Source organism: Odocoileus virginianus, chromosome 20 (genome assembly GCF_023699985.2).
Source record: "Odocoileus virginianus isolate 20LAN1187 ecotype Illinois chromosome 20, Ovbor_1.2, whole genome shotgun sequence".
NCBI lineage: Eukaryota > Metazoa > Chordata > Mammalia > Artiodactyla > Cervidae > Odocoileus > Odocoileus virginianus.
This window is the reverse complement of record NC_069693.1, coordinates 7,692,098-7,715,022: the sequence shown is the minus strand read 5'-3', so window position 1 is coordinate 7,715,022 and position 22,925 is coordinate 7,692,098. Positions and strand designations below refer to the sequence as shown.

The 22,925-nt window shown below is 51.2% G+C and overlaps 2 protein-coding genes and 1 non-coding gene across 11 annotated transcripts in view; 2 read left to right on the top strand and 1 right to left on the bottom strand.

Moving 5' to 3' along the window:
• The window catches only part of ZC3H4 (zinc finger CCCH-type containing 4), a 38,979-nt gene extending 16,362 nt beyond the window's left edge, over positions 1–22,617 (bottom strand). For 3 of the 9 annotated variants that reach the window (XM_070450650.1, XM_070450651.1, XM_070450658.1), the window contains exons 1-9: positions 22,542–22,617; positions 21,255–21,417; positions 6,148–6,367; positions 5,756–5,866; positions 3,461–3,683; positions 1,996–2,150; positions 1,245–1,341; positions 989–1,128; positions 403–510 (exon numbers count right to left, since the gene is read on the bottom strand). In XM_070450650.1, coding sequence (XP_070306751.1) covers positions 403–510; positions 989–1,128; positions 1,245–1,341; positions 1,996–2,150; positions 3,461–3,683; positions 5,756–5,866; positions 6,148–6,367; positions 21,255–21,417; positions 22,542–22,617 — 1,293 coding nt within the window. Of the gene's footprint in view, positions 1–402; positions 511–988; positions 1,129–1,244; positions 1,342–1,995; positions 2,151–3,460; positions 3,684–5,755; positions 5,867–6,147; positions 6,368–10,675; positions 11,129–19,770; positions 19,833–20,452; positions 20,476–20,986; positions 21,114–21,254; positions 21,418–21,543; positions 21,975–22,541 lie in introns of those variants that run through there. The other 6 variants (XM_070450652.1, XM_070450654.1, XM_070450653.1 and 3 more) reach the window with 6 other exon arrangements.
• Positions 12,968–13,074, top strand: LOC139030122 (U6 spliceosomal RNA). Its single transcript, XR_011482429.1, has one exon. It is a non-coding gene; the product is annotated as a U6 spliceosomal RNA (small nuclear RNA).
• The window catches only part of SAE1 (SUMO1 activating enzyme subunit 1), a 77,037-nt gene continuing 76,296 nt past the window's right edge, over positions 22,185–22,925 (top strand). The window contains exon 1 of the mRNA XM_020898047.2: positions 22,185–22,296. The gene's annotated coding sequence lies outside the window, so the exon portion shown is untranslated. The remainder of the gene's footprint in view (positions 22,297–22,925) is intronic.

Sequence of the window (22,925 nt, the reverse complement as noted above, 5' to 3'; positions counted from 1 at the left end):
GGCCCATCTCCTGGCATAACACTCTGCTGTGAAGGTCGAGGAGGGCCTGATCCCTTCCCACTCCCACCTCTTCTGCCTTGATGACTCCGTCTCCAACATTAAAGCTTACTAACTCAACCAGGCTATGTTACACCTTTGCATTAGCGTCAGGTCTAACAGAACATTTGACGCTACATGGATTGGGTGAAAATTTTGGCCAAAAAAACCCCCCAACCAAAATAACTCAGATGTGTCACCAATCTCGTCCTGGCTCTTCAATCATTTCCAGGCCCCCCACACATCTCTCAACCACTCCAAGCCCACCCAAACACTGCCCCAGAGAGTGTGGCCTCCAGAATGAAAGGAGATCAAGAGGCCCATGTGTCCCGGCTCCAGGCACCCTGGTCCTGGGACTGCCCTTACCCACGTGCACCGCCCTTCCACGAAGTATTTGCAGATGACTTTGCCTTTCTTGTCAGACTGCTGGTGGGGCTTGTCGTGGTCACTCCTCCGGTAGCTCCCACCACCATCCTATTGGGAATACAGTGGGAATGGAAAGAATTAAAAGGAAAGGTGGGGAGGGGCCTGTGCAGGCCAGGTGGGGCGGGCTCTGAGGGTGAGAGGGGCTGACCGGCAGGGCTGACAGGGGCACCAACCAACCAGCTCCATCCAGTGCCCAGGTGGGTGGGTTAGAACCCCGCTGCTCAGAGCTGAGGACTCGCGTGCCACACGCCCGCAGGAGCGCATCCGCTCCGAGGCGGTGCCTTCCTGGAGAGCTCAAGAGAGCAGGTGACTGCAGGTGCTACAAAGATGTGGCTTTAAAAACAGAGGGTCTCTCCCGCAGAGCATCACCCAGGAGAGCTGATTAGTGCCAAGAGGCACCCCCTAGGGAACGGCTGATGGGAGCAGGGGGATGGGATCAGCCTCAGGAGACAACTCATTTAAAGAAAAAAAAATTTTCAAGGAGCCTTGAGTAAGAGCATCACAAGGGGACAGAGGGTCGACTTACGCCCATGTCGTCGTCATAGAAGTCGTCGTCGTCGTTCATCCCGCCCTTGTTCATCCCACCTCGGCTGCCTCCTCGACCACGGCCCCGGCCCATCCCTTTCCCTCGACCTCGGGAACCCCGGCCGCGGCCTCGACTTAACCCTGCAGAGGAGAGAGACAGCGTTCATCCGCAGCCTCTGCCCAGGACCCGAGCCCTGCTGCTGCCAGGAGGAGCCCCTTCCCTCCCTGCTGCCTTGACCCTCGGAGCCCCTACCCACCTCGCCCTCGGCTGTCCTTGGACCGGCGGTACTGGTTCAGCTCCTTGGAATAATCGTCATAGTCCTCATCTCCCATCGGCTCCTCACTCTCTCCATACTGGAGCCCCGAGCGGAGGAAAGCAGGGACGTGTCATTTGGGGAACGATGAACCATGTCCTCAACTATACATGCCACCTCCTCCTTTTTGTACACTTGGGACAACACCAGACTGGGGAAGGGCCATGAGCAGCCCCGGGACTCACACCTGTGCCCCTCTTCACCCACCCCAGCCTGGGCAGTGTCTGGGTCCTAGTCCTTTCCCTGAGGTGTGTACTCTTAGGACTCCCAGCCCCCTGTCCCCGCTAGCCCCCAGGGGACAGCAGTGCAGCTAGAACAAGAAGCAGCGTGGCCGGGCCTCGGGCAGGGACAGAACATGAGTGTGGCAGCTCTCCTGTGTATGTGTAGGGGGTGAGTAAACAGATGACTACAAAGGCTTCAAAAGAACCCTGGGGAACCCTTTCTTCAGGGACAGGGAACAGAGGCTCCGAGAGAGAGGAGCGGCTGGAGATGTTCTGACAGCTCAGCCCTTGGAACCTTTTCAATTCTGAACCTCCGGAAGCTTCTCTCTATTCAAACAACAAAGAAACATTTGGAAACACAGAAAGAAACCTGCCATCTGATGCCTTCCTCCCAGTAGTCTCAGAGACACCTCCAACAGAGCCTGCACCCACCAGCCACACTCCCCTGGCCCCCGAGCTGGAGAAAGCCTTACGTCCATCTCTTCCTCGTAGAAGTCCTCTTCATCCTCCGGGTGGTCTCCTCCCACGGAGCCTCTGCCCCTGCCTCGGCTGCCCCTGCCCATGCCTCGGCCTCGAGACCCTCCGCGGCTGCCTCGGCCTCGGTAGCCCCTGCCTCGGCCCCGGCTGCCTGCATGGTGATCAGACAGTGAGCAAGGGAGAAGTCAATCCCCATTTGCCCAAGGTCAATCACTTCCTCCTCCTCCTCCAAGAAGCCTTCCCAGCTGCTCTGGGCTGACACACAGTCCCTGGGCCTCTGGACAGGGCTGGCTCAGCGCCATGGACACACAGCTGCCGCACGCTCCCCCACGACCCTGACTGCTGCACTCTCCCACACGAGGGCACCAGGCACACGGGGCCACTGAGCACCCAGTATGGAGCTGACCAAACTAAGATGCTGTAACCCCAGAACCCTACTGCCCTCTCCTGCATGAAGTGAGTTTCAATAAATGTTTGCGGTTTTAAATGAAAAACTAAAAAAAAGAAAAAGAAAATGCTGTGAGTATCAAGTGCACAGTAGATTTCACGACTTAGTTAGAAGAGAGCAAGAGAGAGATAATAGATATTTATAAAAAAATCACATCTATTTTGACATGTTGAAATAAGATTTAGAATGTATAAGCATCATAAAATGTGTTGTTAAAATTATTTCACGTTTTCTTTTATGTTTTTAATGTGACCAGTAGAAAATTTGTAATTAGACAGTGGCCTGCACTGTATTTCTGTTGGACAGGCCACTCCAGTGTCTCCCCAAAGACAGGGCCTATCTACAAAGAAGTGCAAGAAAGACTGCTGAATGACCAGCCACTCAAACAAGCAGTCTGAAGAACCGCTGAGCTGGCAAGTTCTGGAAGCCCTCTGGGGCTGGGAAATATGACTAGCAGATGGTTCTGAGAGGTCAGGCTGGGTCTCTGGTGCGCGGCCCGCCCCCATCCTCCTAACTGCCACAGGTTCAAGGTTCGGAGGTGTGGCAGTCCCGTGGGCCGTAGTCACACCTTGTCAGGTGACAGGAGACGGGCGGCTGGGCAAGGAGGCGTCAGCTGTCTGCGACCCTCCCACGCTGTGCGAAAAGCTGTCTCTTCGAAACTGACCAGGAAACGAATTTACAGAACAACCCTTCAGAGGATTCCCCAGGGGTCCGGTAGTTGGTTAGCACTCAGCACTTTCACTGCCGGGCCTGGGTTCTATCCCAGCCCCCCCAAAGCAACCTTAGCCACAAGAGCACTATCTCCTTGCCTCATGCCGGCCTGGCCCCCTCCCAGCCACAGCCTCAGCACAGACCCTCTACTCCGGTGGCGGAGCCCCGGGCTCTGGGGCTCGCGGGGCAGCTCCCCACCCAGCCCCCGCAATGCTCGTCTCAGCCCTGAACGACGGTGCTCCTCTCGAGCTGCACGGGCACGGGCTGCAGCCCAGCGGGCCAGCGGAAGCGGCGGGCCTCACCTCGGCCCCGGCTGCTGCCCTCCTTGGCGCGCCGGTACTGGTTCAGCTCTTTGGCGAAGTCGTCGTAGTCGTCCTTGCCCAGGTCCTCCTCCTCGTCGCCCTCGTACTCCCCGTACTGCTCGTTCTCGTAGTCGTCGTACAGGCCGTAGCCCTTGCTGTCCAGCTTGGGGTAGGACTTCTTGGGCAGGGGCGTTGTGTGAGAAGGAGGGTACTGCTGGTGGGACTGACGGGGAGACGACAGTGAGCCCCGGGGCCTCCGGCTGGGACCAAGACCCCCGCTGCCCCCCAAACTGGCACGTCTGTCTGGGTGTCTCTGCTGGCCCTGGGATGAGAGGCTAGCCCCAAGCCTTGCTGGGTGCTGGCTCCCACCGGAATGAGAGCTGGGCTGTGGGCCCAGGTGTCTCTGTTCTTCAGAAAGAGCCACAGTTGTAAAGACAACTAAGAAACAGAGGCCCCATGACCCCTGAAGAATGGAGTGGGAAATGAAGGGTGTATTTCCCAGGGATCTAGAACAATCTCATTTGGGGAGGGGGCTTGCTAGGCAAGAGGGATGTTCTCTAGTCAAAAATCTCCTGGGGCCTTGGAATTCAATTAATGACTACTTGGGACCCAAACTAAGGTAGCTCAGTTGGTAAACAATCCACCAGCAATGCAGGAGACCTGGATTTGATTCCTGGGTTGAGAAGATACCCTGGAGAAGGGAACGGCTACCCATTCCAGTATTCTCGCCTGGAGAATTCCATGCACAGAGGAGCCAGGGAGGCTACAGTCCATGGGGTCGCAAAGAGTCAAACACAGCTGAGTGACTTTCACTTTGACTTTTGGGGCCTAGGCTAGAAAACCATTTAAAATGATGCTTTACAACTGTGCTAGTTCCAACAGATACTGGATGAAGTTTAAAAATACACATATAGCACAAATGGAGGCCACCAAGATGTCCTTAAGTAGGTAAAACAGGTAAGCAAACTGCGGTACATTCAGATGGACTATCCAACTCCAATGGAGTATCCAACAATGAAAAGACATGGAGGGACCATAAAGGCGTCCTGTAAAGTGAAAGAAGTCAACCTGGAAAAGCTACAAACGAGTCCAATCACATGACTTGCTGGAATTGGCAAAACTGCAGAGACAGTAAGAAGACTGGTGAGTGTGAGGGGCCTGCAGAGAGACTTAAAGGGAATTCAACTACTTTATACGACAGTATACAGTGAATACATAACAGGATGTACCAACGGTGGCTAAACAATTACAACAAATGGACCACACTAATGCAAGACATTAAAAACAGGGGAATGGGGTGGGGTGGGGTGTGGAGAGGACTGGCCTATCTTCTCAATTTTCTCTGAACCTAAAACTGCTCTAAGCACAAGGTCCTACTGTATAACACAGGAAACTATATTCAACATCCTGTGACAAACCATGATGGAAAAGACGAAAAGAATATACACACATGTGTAACTGGGTCACTCTGCTGTACAGCTGAAATTAACACACTGTAAGTCAACTACATTCAGCACAATTTTAAGAACGAAAACGGCTCTAAAAGTGGACCTTAAAAAGCCTTAAGCCTTAGTTCCCAATCAAAGCTTGTGGTGTTCCCTGCATTCCCTGAAACCCTCAAGTTTAAAGTCTGTACCTATGTGAGTAGATTAACATCAGTTCAAATATCTACAATATCTGCTATGATGGGTGATGCTGAACACTGGATACTTTTAAGAACTTAAATAAATTTTTTTTTTCAATAAAAACCTTAAATATCTGTGCTGATTCATTTCTTACTGGTTTTCCAGGGGAAAACAATACACAAACTGGACAAATAATTTAAATTTATGCTTAAGCTCAGTGCTATATAACTTTGGACCCCACAACATCTGAGGTGATTTATTCCCATAACCATTTCACTCTCTTGCCCATCTTCTACAAAAGGTCATTTCAGAAGAGTGTTAAAGTCAGCTCTGATGGGGACAAATCAACATCTTTCTCAGGGACAGGATACAGGAACGATGAGTCCTGCCAAGGCCACCGCGGAGGTGGCCTAGAGAAGCACAACCATCAGCTTCTGACTGGGCTCAACCCAGCTCCTGCCCTGGGAGCTTCAGCCTGGCTGAAGTGCTCTAAGTCTCAGTGTCCTCACCTCGAAAGCGGGGGATACAACCAACACCTAATCCTGCAGAATTAAAATCCGTGTACAGGGCTGCGCAAGAGTGCCCAGCACACCACCGGTGCTCAGGAAACGTCGGTGATTTCATGACCCCAGCTCCTGCCCATGGGGGCCCCGGGGCAGTGGGCACTCACCGGTGCGTAGGGGGGGCTGTACTCTCGGTATTTGCGGTGCCCCTTCTCGCTGGGGCTGAAGTCTGAGTCGTCCGAGAAGTCTGAGAAGTCATCGCTGGAGGAAGCGTGGCGCTGCAGGGACAGGACAGAGTCAGGGCTCCCGCGGCGGGCAAGCCACATGCCCGGCCACTGCAATGTGCCAGCCAGGCTGCGCGCGGAAGGCCTCACCTAGGGGCATCTAGTGGCAATGGAGCATGAGCTACCACTCTTCAGAAGAGGTCTTTAAACAGTTTGGGGAAAGGAAAACCAGCCTGATTAAAGAGTGCCCTCTGGCCTGACGAGCTGAGCTCGGGCCCCGGGGCACTAGGCCTGGGCCCAGCGCCAGCAGGCCTGGCGCGCCCTCCGGGACCTACTTTATGCTTGGATTTCCTCCTCTTCTTGGACCTCCTCTTCTCCTTCTCCCGCTCTTTCTTGCGCTTCCGCTTCAGCCTCCGGTGAGACTTCTCCTCGTCCGAGTCGCTGTGGTGCTTCTCCCCCTTCTCCTTCCGGCTCCTCTCGGGGCCCCCGGAGGTGTCCTGAGTCTCCTCGGCCCCATCATCTTCCAGCTCGCCTTCTTCCAACTCACCATCTTCCCTGTGAACCAACCCCATGGCTGAGTGAGCGCAGGGTCTGGGGGGCCCCATGGGGCTGTGGACCAGCAGGGCCCAGGACTAAGGGCGCAAGGCCTGCCTCCTGCCCCACCCCATAACCCCCCGCCCCGACACCATTCTCTACTGTCTGTTGAGGTGGAGGACGGGGGGCCCGTGGAGAACAGGCTCTGGTCCCCGGGTCTCGAGGCCTGACCTGCTCCATCAGCTCCACAGCTCTGGGCCAGAGGTGAGGAGCTAGGCAGGTGGAGAGGGGGAAAGGTCCCAGACCCCTCCCTGGGGTCCCTGCATGACAGGGGTAGGAGTGCCCACAGAAGGGCTCACCCCCACCTGCTGCTGGCCCCTTGTTTCCCACCTGGCTCGCCTTACCTACTGCATCCCCTCCAACTCCCTGTCCTACTGAAAGCCCTACATGTCACCCCGGTCTCCAGCACTTTAAGAAACAAAATCACCCTCTGCATGGGACAGATGCTGCTGACAGGACATGCTGAACATCTAAGTATCTATGGGGTGGGGTGGGGTGGGGTGGGAGGTGGAGGGATAAATCAGGTAAAGAAAAGGAGCAGCTGGAAAAACAATCCAGTTTTTGGAGCCAAACCCACACAGTTCTCACAAATGCAGGAGTTGGTTTAAAAAAATAAACAAATATAAAAAAAGTCCAAAGCTCTCAAAGTTCATCATGCATGATGATTGCCAAGTATGTGTGTGTGAGCAAAAAAACTCCATTAACTAAGACCCACAGACAGAATGAAAAGATAAAGAGTAACATGACAGGCCCAGGACATGAAAGGCTAATCCCAAAGGGAATTAATCTCAGCAAAAAAGGCCCGAGCTATTCAGAAGGCACCAGCTCAGTGTGGGAACAAGCTCACTGGGGGGCTTAGCCCCTAGAGCCTCGAAGGTTCTAATGGGCTTTGTGGAGAAACAACGGCTGACCTCTCTGAGGATCCTCCAGGGCCTTTTCACACACAAGGCTCCCTTTGGGCATCTCCGTGCTGCCTGCCCCCCACCAATCAAGGGGACCCTCCCATTAACTCTCACTCTCAATTCAAAGGAGTTAGGGTGGCTTAAAACCCAAGGTGTCTAGGCCAACTGTTACTCCGTCGGCAGAGGTCAAAGGTAGTTCTCAAACACAAAATGCAGAACCAAAAAACTCCTACTGATGTTTCAAGGGAAACCATAGAGCAAGGTGACCCCGGAACCCTCCCGGCAGTCCTGGGCCAGCCGTGCAGGAAGAGTCAAGGCTGGAGAAGGCCACATTCCTGACAAGTGAGGCACCTCCTGGCTTGGGTGTGGCCCACACGAGAGTTGCTCCGTGGGAGCAAAGCTCTCCTGGGAAGAGGCGACTCTGCTGGAATGGCCTCACCCACAGTAAAGGCGCCACCAGACTGGGGAAACTGGTTCTGGCGAGCTCCAAGCTGAGGGGGAAGCTGTCATCCAGGGGCATGGCAAACTTCCTGCGGAGACCTGGAGTCCTGCAGGACACCGAGAGCAAACCCGTCCCCACCGGGAACGTGGCTGGGCGGGCCAGGTCACCAAACCTCAGGCAATAAAAAGCAGGGACAGACAGGACTAGACAGATGGACACTATGGGACGAGGGAAGGCCCACAGACAGACTGGACAGGAAGGAGTTGGTGCTCTGTGAAGAAAAGCTAAAAGGAAAACAAAAAGCACCACTCTCCACACTTTAGTCCAGAAAGGGAAAAGTTAAAAGTATCCAGAACCACAGGGCAGGGAGGGAAGGAACCTGGGAAGACAGGGAACTGTCTGGGGGCCCAGAAGCCTGGATGAGCAGTCAAAGGTCGCAAAGAGCAAAATGCCCTCCTGGAGCCAGGAAAGGCCTGTCAGAGTGGACGGGATGGTGGGACACCGTCAACCCTCTCATTTTCAAACAGAAGGAACTTAAAGGGATGGCAGGTGAAAGGGTGTGTTGAGGTCAGACAGACAGAGTGACATGGGAAAAAGTCAGAAACTGGTTCTTAGCTCCCCGTTCTTTCCTTGATTGGTGAGAATGGAAAGAGAAGGGGGAGCAGCTCATTGACCGCCTCCTCCAATGCCACACACACTGAGCATCTTCTCTGTGCTGGGTCTTTGAGCACGCCCAGTTCTGTGCTGCCCTTGCAGGAAAAGATACAAATGACAAGAAGCCGAGTCCACAGGGCAGGCGAGCTGAGAGGTCTGGGATACAGGGCCAGGACCTGAGCCGGAGCGGCTGGCCCCTGCAGACACTCCTCTGCCCCTACGCTCATGGACGACGACGCCCCGGCACAGCACGCGCCAAGTCCTGCCCAGGGTCAGCTGCAACCTCCACCTGTGTGCTGCTGTCTCACACACACCTCACACTTGCCCAGGGAGTAAAGACCAGCCAAGCAACTTCAACAGCTTCAACCATCCTCGAGAGAGATCCCACAAGACCGCCTTTTCATTCCACAGGCTTTATCCAAGGCAGGGAATTCCAGCATTCAAATCCACTCTACAAAGACTTCTTTTAGCCAAAGACAGCTTCTCTGTATCATCTCTATTAACAGCCCCAGGCAGATCTACAACTTTTTACAAACTGGGGAGTGAATATTTGAAACTCTGTTCCCTGGGAGCTGGGAGCAGAAGCAAAATAAATAGCATTAAAAAAAAAAAAAAAAGTCCTGCTGATTTCTGAAGAAGAACAGGATACCAGAGGGGACACGGGAATGAATGGAGACCCCTGACTGCCCACTGCTCCTGCTCCCTCCTCTCTGGCCACACTGTGCTCTCCAGCTTTTCCGAGGACTGGGCTCATCTCTGCTCACCTGAGAGGGTGCCCCTGGATAACACAGATTCCCAGCTAAACGTCCTGGATGAACACAGGGCCTATTTCCTTCTATACCAGAAGGAAAAGGAAAGGGGGGTGTGGGGTGGAGAATCACACCAACTGGGATGGAGGCAGAAATTCTGTGGGCCACTGACACGAACACACACAGGGGCTGCCTCCGCAAAACAGCAACGGGGTTTAAGTGGTGCCACTTAACAGACTGCCAGCAAAATCCATGTCAGAGTGGCATTAAATACCGAGGGAGCATGCTTAATAGACTGTGACATAATCCCCCAAGCAGAGTGGGGGAAGCCCCACTGCGCTAATCATTTCAATCTAGACGTGCCAAACCCTCTTGAGACAAGCATGCAGGAGAAAGCCTGAAGCAGCGGCCGCTTGATTTCCAGGGCCTGGGCTGGCAACGCGCTGGGACGGCTGTACCACGGCCAGCCCGCCAGAGCCATCAGGGACCAGAAATCAACCACGCTGGGAGACCAACTTTGGGTGGGCACCTGGGGTGGGGGGAAAGGCGGAAAAGCCAATTCCCCGCGGAGGCTTAGTTCTGCCTGGTGCCACTCAGACTGAGCATCCAGGGCATTTGTTTCCCCTTGCAGAGCTGGTGATGATCAATTCCTCTTTTTGAGTCAAATAAGAGATCTGGGTGCCCATTGTAAGGAATGCCTACTGGGCCAACTCCACAGGTTCACCATACATCATGGGTTTGGCAAAAACAGTAAAGAAACTTCATGCTTCAAAGGAGGCTGGCCTAACCCCCCCTACCCCCCCAGTCTACAGAGGGGGCATCCTGCTTCCTTCTGCAGATCAAGTAACTTGGCCAGCACTGAGTCTTCCCTAGCGTGTCCTCTGGTATGGAATCTGAGCCTTGGTTTTCTCATCTGCAGAATGGAGTTAAGTGTAGCACCCCCTTCAAGGGGTTGTGAGGGTTAAATGAGATAACATGGATAAAACTCCTGATGTGGTCGGGGGCAGGCAAAGAGTTAAGTACTAGACACATAGTAGCTATACTGGTATTAAGAACAGGAGCACACATCCATGTGGACTATCCTAAACAATTGCCAATCCTTACTGGAAAGCACTTTCTCTGTGGAGAAGCTACAGCCAACTCCCCTCAGGGACCGCTGCTCACCGCTGGCCAGCAAGCTCTTGCTCTCTTTGGCCTGTCTACGCATGTGCCATCCTCTGACGACAACACTGACAGGTCGACACCTCCCCTCTCTCAGCTTTCATCTAGGGGGTCCAACAAAGTAACCAAGTGGATGACCAAGAGGAAGAGGCCCAGGGAGCGCTGAATCCCAGGAAAAGGGGACAAAGGTCCCTGACAGAAATGAGGTTTGGCAACATGGACATCCTCTAGATGAGAGAGCTGGATGGAAGCTGAGAGGGGCCTGGGTTTATGCATCAACCTGATTTATGAGAGAGAGAGAGAGAGGAGAGATGGGCACAAAACAAAAAAGATGAAAACCCATGGGAGCAGTGGCTGTTACCTGAAGATCATGAGAGCCCTTGACAAGAGGCGGCTAGGTTAATGTGAAGGTCAGGGTCATGATCATTAACTGCCCAGACTCTCAACAAATTGCCTGGGTAGGCTCTGAATGACCCATTAACTAGGGACAAAATTACAAAAATTACAAGGAGGCTCCGCCTCTTCAAATGTTTAACGACAGGCCTAAATGCAGACGTCCGAGATCCCCAAATCCAACCTGGGGGGACAGTCGGTTACTGACAGCAAAGGCATGGAGCCTTTCCTTTACAAAACGGGCTCAGGACGCCTGTCTGAGCAGGCCCCTGGAGACCTTCTCTCGATTTAGGCCATGGTGAAGCAGCCACAGGGAGGGGAACCTCACTGAGGGATTTTCAGAGGCTGGAAATTCTTGAAATAAACCTCTGGGTCTTGCACGTGTTTTTCAGTGTCCTTACTACCTAGGTTCATCAACCACAAATCAGGATGAAATAAGCACTGTGTGCGCTTGTACCTCAACATTCTCAGGAGTGGTCATAACTGGCTCTGTGATGTCACAGCATTTCCATGGCAACAGGGCCACATCACAGACCCAACCCAAGCAGCAAGCACCAACCAGCCCTGGGAGATGAGAAACCTGAGCCACACCCTGAACCCCTCACTTCAACAGAAGTAAGACAGCCTGCCCAGTGCCAGGACCCTGCCAGGAACACACCAACAAGTCAACGTGGGGGAAACTGGAGAAATCCGAGTCCAGATTGGGTATCTGAAATACTACGTAATTACTGTTAATTTTGTTAGGCATGGTTAAAGTTTTGTAGTTATGTTAAAAAAAAAAATTAAGTTAAAGATTCATACTGAAGAATGTATGGGTGAAATGAGACCTGAGATATGCTTTAAAATACTCAAGGGGGACAGGGGAGGTAGTGAGATGAACCAAAATTGGCAAAATGACATTTAGAATTGTTGAAACTGGTGATGGGTACGTGACAGTCTATGATATTATTTCCTTGTCTCTTAAATACTGATATGTTAGAAAATGTCTCTAAGAAAACATGAACAGATTAAAAAAAAGGTGCCCTAAAAAAAAAAAAAAAAAAGGTGCCCTGGGTGAGGACAACCTCTCACTCAGGTGAAGAGAGCTCATCAAGGTCCTCAAGACATTCATTCCCCCAGCAAAGAGCTAGAGTTCAAGGGAGGGCCTCCACCAGCCCTCACTTCTCAGCAGTGGTTTTCCCAACTACAAAACCTCCCTGGGCACCCCAGGGCCTCATAAAGTCCAAGATCCATAGGAAATACTCATGACTAACATCCGGCAGCAGTGATTTCCATGCCAGGTACCACACTGCTGAGCTCTGCAATCTGTCACCGAAACCCTTTAACAAATATATGCAGTAGTGACTCAGTATCCCCATTTTACAGACAAGTAAACTGAGGCTCAGAGATGGGAAGAAATATGCCCACAGGGTCACAGCAGGAAGAAGCAGAATGGGAATCCGAGTTCAGGACTTTCTGACTCCATGGCCAGCTCTTAACCTCAACCCTTGAGACAATCAGAAATTATCCAAGAGAGTAATTTACTATTCAGGCCAACTAAACCAAACAACTGCCACCCTGAAGTTTAAACTTGAGTTGGAAAAAAATAACACATAGGTGCAGAAAATAGATCAAATCAAACAATACTGCAAAAAATGCCAAAGGGAGGCCCTAAGACACCAGACAAGCTCCTTCAACACTCCGGTGCCCTGTTTCAACAGTGGAGTGAGGCAGTAAAGGAACCTCTGAGATGGATATACATCCTCCTGGGAAGAATCCCCCGAGACCACGTAAATCAAAGATTTAGCATCAACCTGACCCAAAATACAGGCTCAGGAGTAAATCTATCAACATGAAAAGACACTATAAGCCCAAGCCCCCAGGCCATCCCACGTCAAAGGAATGGAACTGAAACATTCAAAAATATGACCCAAAGAAATTTGGATAATTTAGGGAATAAGAGGTACTCAGAAAGATCCAAGGAATCTCAGCAAAAACTAAACAAAACAAAATAGGACTTATTCTAAGAGAGACAGAAAGCAACATTAATCCAAGGAAAGAAAATTCCTAAGTCTTCTAGAAGGACCGCTTCATCCCCAAGTGTTAGGCATCCACAAACCTCTGAAGCAGAACATTGCTATAGAGCTGAAAACAAGCTGACCAAGTTAAAACCCAGCCTCCTGGAAGGATCTGAGTCAAAAGTATCCTTTTCTTGGCTCCAATAGCTATTCTCCTACTCCCACTTGCTCTGAAAACAATCTTCTTGATAAAAGTATCTCTGGTGCTCGCTTCCGCAGCACATATACTAAAATTGGAACGATACAGAGAAGATTAGCATGGCCCCTGCGCAAGGATGACACACAAATTCGTGAAGCGTTCCATATTTTTAGGCCAAGTCCCTGTCACCTTAGGCTTCTCAATCCCCTCAGCCTTCTTCCTCAACGACCCCTTTCCTCTCCCTCAGAATTTGCATTTTCTGCCTCTATCTTGTTTTTTCTTTTTTGGGGGGGGATTCTAGAACAGTGTCTGGCACATAATAGGCGCTCAATAAATATTTGTTGTTTGTTGAAAAAAAAAAAAAAAAAAAAGTATCTCTGATTCAAGTTTTTCCTGTCAGATGAACCTCTGAAATTTGCTTCTCTTTCTAGTCACCTTCTCAGGCCAACCACGCTTTGGATTGCTTAAAGCTGGAAAGATGCTGGTTCACATCCAAAGAGAGCTGATTCACAGTACCTGTGAACTTAGACTTCTGGTTGATAATTTTTTTCCAGAGGAATCAATTTAATTCCATTTAGCCAAGACAATGTATTAATATTTTCCTCTTACACGAGATCTGGCCTAGGATGCCCAGATTTCTTTTTCATATACACAATTATCTGTTTATAATTATTTGTTAACTTCTGGTCAACTGTGGGCTCTGGGAGGGCAGAGAAGAGACTGACAGTCATCCCTGGATTTCCAAGGGCTCAGAACAGGACCAGGTATAGATGGGGTGGATGCTTGGGATTCGGTCCACACAAACAGGCATCCATCTCAGCCATCCACACCCTTTGTCAATTTCATCAGAACAGTCATTGGACCATTTCCCAGGGAGCAACCTGGATCACTTAAAACTCTGTAATCAACAGGTCACTGAGGGGTGACCTCAGATTGCAAAATCATTCACCAAGGTGTTTGGTGAGGGCTTCCTTGAGAGGCCAGAGGGTAAAGGACAGGAGCCTCTAGGTGACTACTAATCAACCCAGCAGATGAAAGCGGCTGCTGGTCAGTCGCCTCGGGGCTGCAGCCAGGGCCCCGCCTCGGCTGCGGAAAGGCTGTGCTTCCGGGGACTGCTCTGGCGCCCTGAGCGACGGCAGGGCCTGGAATCCCAAGGAAACCTAAGCCCTAGTGTCTGTTAGGAAAATGCGGAGGGCAGTAATCCAAGCCACCTGCAGTGGACGTGCAGCCAAATGACACTTGCGCCTGGGCTCAGGCTCCCTTGGGTCAGGCCATGGCAGGGATGGGTTAGCTGCCATCCGCGTTCATGCTGGGCTTCAAGACAGCTCTGATTACTCCTAATGAATGAAAATCCCTTTGCTTCAAAAGGTTCAAAAGCCGGAGTATGAAACATAGCAATGATGGAGCCCTTGGCAAGTCATGGAGGGGCAGGAGTAGAGAGGACACCGCCCCCCAACTTTAAAGTTCCCTCCCACTCCCCACCCCCACAACAAAAACAGGCAATTGTGGCGGCTGTGCAAGCCCTCCAGGCACTAGGCCCACAACCAGTGCAGAGGCCAGCAAACTTTTTCTTACAGAGCAAAGGAGTAAACGCTTTAGGCTTTGCAGGTCATACAGTCTCCGTCCCAAATACTCCGCTGTTCAGCGCAAAAGCAGTCACCACCGAGATAAAGGAATGCTTCAATAAAACTCAACTTACAAACTTCTACAAAACCACATTTAACCTTAGCAGCCCTCTGCTTTTTCTATCCCCTTTCATTTCTTTTTTTTCCCCAAAATACAGGAGGAAAATCAATAAATGAACTGCATATTCCACCAAAGCCTCCCTGCTGCAATTTGAAAAACATTGTACCAGATCCAGGTTGGCCTCTGGGCACAGAGCTCAGGTCTGGGTATAGCCTGCCCAGGTTCTAACTGCCTCCACACCCAACAGCTCTCTGACCTTCAAAAAGCCAACTTCACCTGTGTTTCAGTTTCTCAGCATAAGGCTGAAGTGAGCTAACGCAGGAGAGAGGCACTCAGCCGGCGGGGCAGGTAACCTTTGACCTTCACATAACAAAGCCCAAGAGGTATCCTCATACCTTTGGGAAGGCCAGGAGACTGCCTTAGGAGTTGAGCAATTCGAGAGGTATAATCAGACTGCCAGACTCCCCATGGCCACCGCCACCCACCACTTCCCACCGTCTCTCCACCAGAACAGGGCCAGCCTGGCGTGGAGGGAGCAGGCAGCATCCAGGCTCCACGGAGCTTCAGGGCTCTGGAGTCTGGGGTTTCTGGGACCACTTGATAGGGACAAAGGATCCAACTTGAAATTCAGCTAGCTGCCGAGCCAAGGTTTCTCTAATGGCTCTGCCTGGGATCTAGCCATTTAGCCTAACCTTACAATTCATTTCCAAGGCATCTACTCTGCAGCCGGTACCAGGAGCTGCAGTCGCAGCAACCATGGTTTCACCGTGGCCAGAAGCCACAGAAGGCAGGGCAGACACGAGAAGGTAACATGAGGCCTGCTAAAAAGGCAGTGTCAACCTTTGCCCAACTCTAAATAAAGTCCTGAGGAGAGACGGACTCCTTGAACACTGCGAGTGAACACTGTTCTGCTCCAAGAAAAGCACGGGACAAGCTTGGCTGCTAAACGAATAGAAACTGAACTAGCTCGGCCAAATCACCAAGGGGTGGGAGAACCCTGGAGCTGGGGTAGGCCTTGCTCATTTCTCTCAGAAACTCTGGGGAGGGTGAAGGACTTGCTTAGCGGGATGTGACTAGTTAGCAGTGGGTGAGCTGCCAGAGCCCTCTCGATCCCTTGCTCTCAGGAGGCTGGCCAAAGTTGTAGCCTTAACTCTGACCTGAACTGCAAAAGATGAACAGGGGAGGCAGGCAGTATGAGCTCAATTCAAGAATACTGGAGTGGGCAGCCATTCCCTTCTCCAGGGGATCTTACTGACCCAGGGATCAAACCCAGGTCTCCCGCATAGCAGGCAGATTCTTCACTGTCTGAGCCAAGAGAAGCCCATGACTGTTTTAGCATCTTATAATGTCATCTTATATAATGTCATCTTATGACGACACTGAGCAAATAAGAAATGCTTTAAGATTGCTCCCACTCGGGTCAAACCCTAATGGGCTCCTTGCAATTTTAATGAGCTGATCATAAAGAAACCTAAGAGGTGAGAAACTGACTTCCTTCAAAGACACAGATGTTACTCTTACTTCTGTTTACACACCAGACTGTATATTCTATTTAGAGTTCTTCTCTAACAGCAGGAAGATAAAGAAGCCAAGATTCTCTGAATGCCAGGCATTGTGTGGGTGTCCTACATATGCCCATCTGACCACAATGCCCCTGAGAGGAGGACATTATCCCCAGTGCCCACTGCATACAAGCTTATCCGTCTCCAAACCCACGCTGTTCCTTCACATCCTATTGCCACCTCCATTGCCACCTCCAATGTTCAGAAGATGTCACCACTTGCCTTACAAATAGCGAGCTGAATCACCAGTTCACACGGATGAGAAGTAACAAAAACAAGAGAAAAATCTTCAACCTAGAGCAATCTGGACAGCAGACGCAAACTATGCTCTGAGCAGAGAGCCGACATACTACTGAAAACAATTCCAATATGGGACCTAACTACATCTGCACCAATCCAAAAGCGGTGTCTTCCTCTTGCTCATCAACTGATTCAGGGTCAGAAATGTATTTAAAAAAGTGCCCTTGGAAAAAAAAAAAACTGCCCTTGTAACCTCATACTGTTACTAAAGCAATGTAAAAAGCTTTGCACGTCTTTAAAACTGCATCTTCATGAAGTAACAAAAGTAAAAGGTATGCAGCAAAGACTCGGCCCATAAATTTGGAAAGTCAAATCCAACTTCCAGTTTCACCCAAATTAACCTTATATGCCACCCAAACAGCCAAGCCTTTTCCCCTCTTTTCACTGGGTTTTGACTCGGAAACGGACCTCAAGCCATGTAACAGGATTCCCTCCACCAGGGAGCAGACTGCTCCTACATGTGTTTCAATCAGCTTATTAAATACCAACTGCTGGAAATCTCAGAAATCATCCTTTTTTTCTTTTCCCTTCCTATTGTGTCAATAGTTACGTTACCAAGGTACAGGTGAGCGCTGTGCTCAGACACAGCCACTTCACTGTTTGCGCTGAATTATTTTCTTCTAACTGCTTAAGGTGGGTCACAATCAGCTGCTCTGGTCCTAGAAGATATGGTCCACAGGGACCAAAATTAGGTTCCCTGGAATATGGTTTGACCTGAAGCTACCCACAGAGGTTTGGTAATAGTGTCATTAGCGATTTTCACCACAGAGGCTATTTATTGTAACTGGATCTGGCCTACACGATAGGACGGTTCTAGGGACCTGACAACCACAAAAACGTAACATAAGTGAACAAGTAAGGCAACCCTGAGACCCCCAATTTTCTCCCATCAGGGAAGGGAAAAGATCAAAGAGAAAGGAGTGGAGATGGAGGCCTTATTCAACGACAAGCCCGATAGGAAACTCTCCACATTCAACCGGACGGGAACATCCAAACTCAGAATCAACATCCATCTCTAACTTGCCAGTCTTCTACAGGTGCAGAACAATGTTCCCTTGGGATCAGCCTTCCTGGCTGAGGAGAAGTCATAGTGATGGTTTTCTAAAACAGCTAGCTGTACTTTCAAAAAATTCTGGCTTGTCAAGACTCACAAACTTAAACCTTCGGAGCAAATTGAAACCTTATCTGGGAGACAGTTGCAGAAGGTGAATTAGAAAGCCCTTTTGGGGAATCATTTTTTTTTCTTCTGAAGAGCAAATTTGAGAGGAGTTTAAAAAAAATAAAGGAGTTTATGACCAGAATAACCATGTTTCCATGGTCACAGATGATTTTTGTTTCTACTGGGAGATTTTTTATTTGGTTTCAGATTAAACTTCTCCCCCAGAGAATATAAAAACTTTAAAGATTACAAATGTGTAAGAGCTGCTGTTAAATCAGAGATTCTGAGTGACACCCTTTTCTTTTCTTTTTTGCAACATCCATTAATTTGAATTTTTAACATTGGTACATCAGTTTGGGGGGAAAAGGTAGTACTGTGACATTTCAAAAACGAAGACTACTGAGATACAGTTTGACATAATGACTGGGGCTTCTTGGATTTGATAGGATTCTTTGAGAAGGAAAAAAATAACAAACCCTTGTGTTGATGTGCCTGAGCATTTCACAGTGTTTGAGGAGATATTTTAACATTAATGAATGCTAAAAAATTTCACTTGAAAAAGAAATCCAATTTCCTTCACATTTCATTTTAAAAGTAAAATTTTAAAAAAAGCATCCTTCGACACTTGAGTAGCCCTTGATGCTTGGTAGGGTCATCTATTAGAATCCAGTTTCTGCTCTTGACTCCTGGAGGAGGAATTTCACAAATGGGAAGCTTCAAATAAATGCTCATTTTCAGCTGACCCTGTGCACTAGAAAGTGTGTTCAGTTTGTGCTTCAGACATTTTTTTGCAGGAATACAGGACTGCGTGGACATTTCTTCCTCCCACAAAGGATTTTACATACCTAAGATTGTCACGGCACTTAAGTTGTGAACATACCGAGAGAAAGAACAAAACAAGTGGCCCACTGAATTGCTGTTTACGTGTTTCCTTATCTAAACGTCAGTGAATTTTTTTTCTCCTAAGAACGGAAAAAAGGAAACAGGATCTTTGGGAGGGGAAGAGGGCTGTGTGTTAAAGTTTTCTCTAACAGAGTAATATGTCAGGGACCAAAAGTGGGCAAGAGGGAAAATGGAACTTCACCGTGTTTTGTCTTTTAACAGAACTTATGCTTGTAAAACATATCAGAAAGAGTGTTTGGTTATGCAAGTCATTTCTGTTGCTTTTTCCTTGTACATGTAGCAGAGAGGGGACTGGGGGCTGGAGGAAGTGTTCTCTCCACCATGGCTGGGCGTGTAACACGTTTGCATCAACTTTTCACGGTCAGGCATGTGCTTTCGAACAAAGGAACAGTGGAGATGGGGAGAGGAGACTGAGGCTTGACACACTTTACAGATTTGGTGCTTAAACAGTACTTTACAAATGACTTGCTTAATTTAAACGTCCATCACCATAAGAGACATTGAAGGTAAATGAGAAAATAGGATCTACTTGAACCACAATCTTTTGGGTTGGTGGGGAAAAGGGGAGAGAGAACATTAACTTGAACACAAGTATCATAAGCCAAATTCAGTAACTTTGTCTCCTACAAAGGATGTGAAGTATTCACTTTCTTCAAAGATGAAGGCTGGAGACAAAGCAATGGACTGAAATGGCAAGACGGAGATCAAGGGCTTGGAAACATATGGGCCTCTTAGGTAGGTTTTTGACATGTTACAGTAATGCACCTTTTTTTTTTTTTTTTTTTTTTTTGAGAAAACTGTGTACATCAAATTTAAAAAACTAAACATCGAAAAGGATGTGCAAGTCTAAAAGGGCTCAACAGGGTTAGAATCCCGATTTGAACATATAAATTCACTCACTCAAGCATCACTTTGGTCTAAAGGCGAGGAGGAAGGCAGGCAGGAAAGGGACAAAAAGAGGGAGATAATTGAATTACTCAATAAAAGAGCTACTTACCAGCCCAACCCATAGTAAGACATACACTTCTGACATAAGAGAACTCCTTAGAGGTCGAATAAAGCGTGTAAGCACCTTTGAGTAAAGCACCTGCCCCAAGAGGGGGCCCGGAAGCCCAACATGGGCTTAGCGAACAGACCTTTGCTAATCTGTTTATTTCCTTGAACTGGAGTCAGGCTGCGATGGGCTGCGATTCCCAGGCGATACATTTAATTAGAACAAAACAGAACAAAACAAAAAAAAATTTGTAAAAAGCTCACCAAACTGCTGCACTTGTGTCTCTGAATGTGGGTGGCATTTCTTTTAAAAGGCAATGTATGGTCTGTGAAGGAGAAAGGGAAAACGGGAGGTGGGAGTGGGGAGAAGGGGCCGTGGTGCCTGGCGGGGGAAGCCCTAGCTAAGACCCCAGTCTACGGGAGGGTCCTCTGCGACTCCCCAGCCCCGGGCAGCGACCGGGCAGCCATCTGTCCAGCGCCCTCTCTTCCTCTCCCCACCCCCACTCCCTCCAAGACTCTCTCCAGCCGGCTGAAACCCTGCTAACATTTCCAAATCCACTCTCTAGCCACCTCTTCCCCTGCCTACCAAGGAAGAGTGGGCGAACCCTGCACCCAAACCTTCTGCTGGCGCAGGGGAAATGGGGCCCCAACCTCGCGCTGAAACGCGCCGGGCTGGCCCCTTTATCACCCTCCAGAGAAGGGCATGGGGCGAGCCCATTTCGCACTTAATACAGGGGAGGGGGGCGCTCCCTTTCACCACTTGCCAAAGCACAAGGAAACCTCGGTTTTTTTTTCCTCCCGGAAGGGATGGCGCCCCATGATAACCTGAAAAGGGAGGGAACCCCACGAGAAAGAGGGGACCAACTTCCTCTCCAAGGAAGGGAAACCAAACCTCAACAGCTTACCCCCCCCACCCCGCGCGCCAATAAACGCCATCATCACCTACCTACGAAAAGCAGGACCCCTCCCTTTAAGAAATAGCTTGGGGAAGGGTCTTCGCCCCCAAAAGAGGCAGGGGCTTCCAAAGGGGCTAGAGATCACCCCCCCCCCCGCAATTTTTGCCCCCTAGGGAATAGCTAGGCAACAACTCCCGCCAAAAAGTGTAAAAGAGCCCCAACCGAAAGGACCCCCCCATTAGGATGGAGAAAGAAATGAACGAACCCCCACTTTCTGTCTCCCACGAAAGCTAGGGTACCTCTCCAAGTAGGGCAGGGCACACCTCCCCCAGGAGAAAGGATACTGCCGGGGGCTGGGAGACCCCGCCAACTCCCTAAGAGCGGGGCTGTTGCTCCAGATCCCCCCCAAAGGGTCCGGGAGCCCCTCCCCCATTCCCTTCCCCGAAGCCAGGCGACAGGCAGGCGGGCCCGTGGCTGCCAGCTCCGGGCGCAGGGGCAGCCAGGACCCCCGTGGGCTTCCGAAGCCCCCCCCCGGCGCCCCCTCCCCAGGGCGGGCGCAGGGGGTCCGGGGGGCGCCTCCTCACCTTCCCCTCAGCATGGCGCCCAAAAAAGACAGAGCGAGAGCGAGGGAGAGCGGGCGAGCGCCGCGAGGGGGGGGAAACGCATGAGGCCAGGAGAGAAAGCAAGCGAGAAAGAGCGAGCGAGCGAGAGACACCCACCGACCCCGCCCTTCCTCCTCCTCCTCCTCCTCCTCCGCGGCCCGGCCCAACATGGCCGCCGCCCCCCTTCCTCCTCCTCCTCCTCCTCTACCTCCCCCCGGGGACGCCGCCCCGGCCGGGCCGGGGGCCTGACCTGTCGTCAGGGAGCGGGAGGCGGTGGAGGAGGTGCGGGGTAGCCAGGCAGGCGTCGGGGGAACACAGAGGAGGCGAAGGCGTTGATGGCGGTGGTGGCGATGGCGGCGGCGGCGACTCTGATGGCGGCAGCGGGGGGGTCCCGGGCGCGGCCTCCATAGTTCCTTTGGGGGGGGGAGGGGATGTTAATGCACGAAAAAGGACTGCTTGGGCGTAGCGGGAGGGGCACACTTCAGCTCTTGAGGGATCCTGATCGGAATGAGTATATATTTTTTCAATTTCGGAATCACCTCTGCGCCGACCTCCGCGTAGGCCGCGCGGCCTAGGCCTCCGCGGGCCGCTCGCCGCCTGCTTACTCCGCAGCCCGCCCCGGGGTCACTCGCTCACGGGCGCGGGGCCCTCATCGGGGCGAGAGGCGCCCCCGACACACACACACACGCACCCCCGCGGGCCCGGGGGTGGGAGACCCGAGGGACACGGACACTGGTGGGTGGTTCGGTGTAATTAGCGCGGGCCGCGCGTGATGGAGCAAGCGAGGGGAAAGGGGAGAAGAGGAGAGCGAGCGAGGGCGGTTAAGAAAAAGGGGAGATTTTAAGGAGAGGAAACGGGCCGCGGAGACGGGCCGACTGTCTTGTCAGCCCGCCTAGGTGCCCAGCTGCCCGGCCCCCGCCGCTGTCAGAAATTCACACAAAATGGCGGCCCGGCCTGGACGAGCCAGGAGGCTGAGGCGGGAGGAAAGACGAGGTGGGAGGGGGAACTGGGAGGCGGAGGCCGTGTCACGTGGAGGAGAGAGGCAGCGACAGCTCTTCCGATGAGCGGCGGAAAGAGCCGAAGGGACAGAGAGAGGCCGAGGCAAGGCGGAAAAAGCCGGAAGGGGCTGAGCTGAAGTTCGCGAGAGGCGGGAAGAGCCGAAGTTCCCGATGGGGGTGGGGCTAGGGAAAGAATGGGAAGCCCCTCGGTACCGGAAATAGCCGAAGCGAATCGGGACTGGGAAATAACAAGAAACGGAGGTGATCCGGAAAGAACCGAAGGCAGTGTCGAGGGTGAGTGGCAGGAGGCGGAAAGAGCCGAGTGATGCCAGGCGGCGGTAATAGGGTTTAGACCGAAAAAGCTCCAGTGTGGGGCTGGTGAAGCGATTAATGACGAGAGTAAAGACTTTGAGGAATTCGCCCGAGAGCAAGCGAGAAGAACCTAAAATTGCTAGGTTTAGGGGAGGCGGGAAGAGTCGAAAGCCTTAGGTGGGGGAATGGGAGAGAAGGAATTCGGGATACGGAGAGAAAATAATAACCGAAAGCTGGAGATCGGGTGCCTGGGGTTGTAGGTTTCCGGATGATGAAGCTGAACAGGCCCGGAGATGACGTCATTAGAGACCTCTGTCGCTCTTGTTATTCTTGGGCGGTGCGGGAGGGCGGGTCTTAGTCATTCTTAGGGAGAGTTTAAGAACCTTGAGCTTAGTAGGTAGAAGATCTCAAAAGCTAGACTTGGGAACGCTGACCGGGTTCGAACAGTATAAAAACGTAAACTCTTGACCCGCACAACTCTTAAAAGGGGAACTACCATTTCGCTCGTTTGATGGATGTAGACTGAACCTCACTATCTAGCTAATTGGCTCATGGTTCTAGGATTCGCCGTAGGGAGCATAGCAAATTTTTAATCACAGCTGTCATTCCAT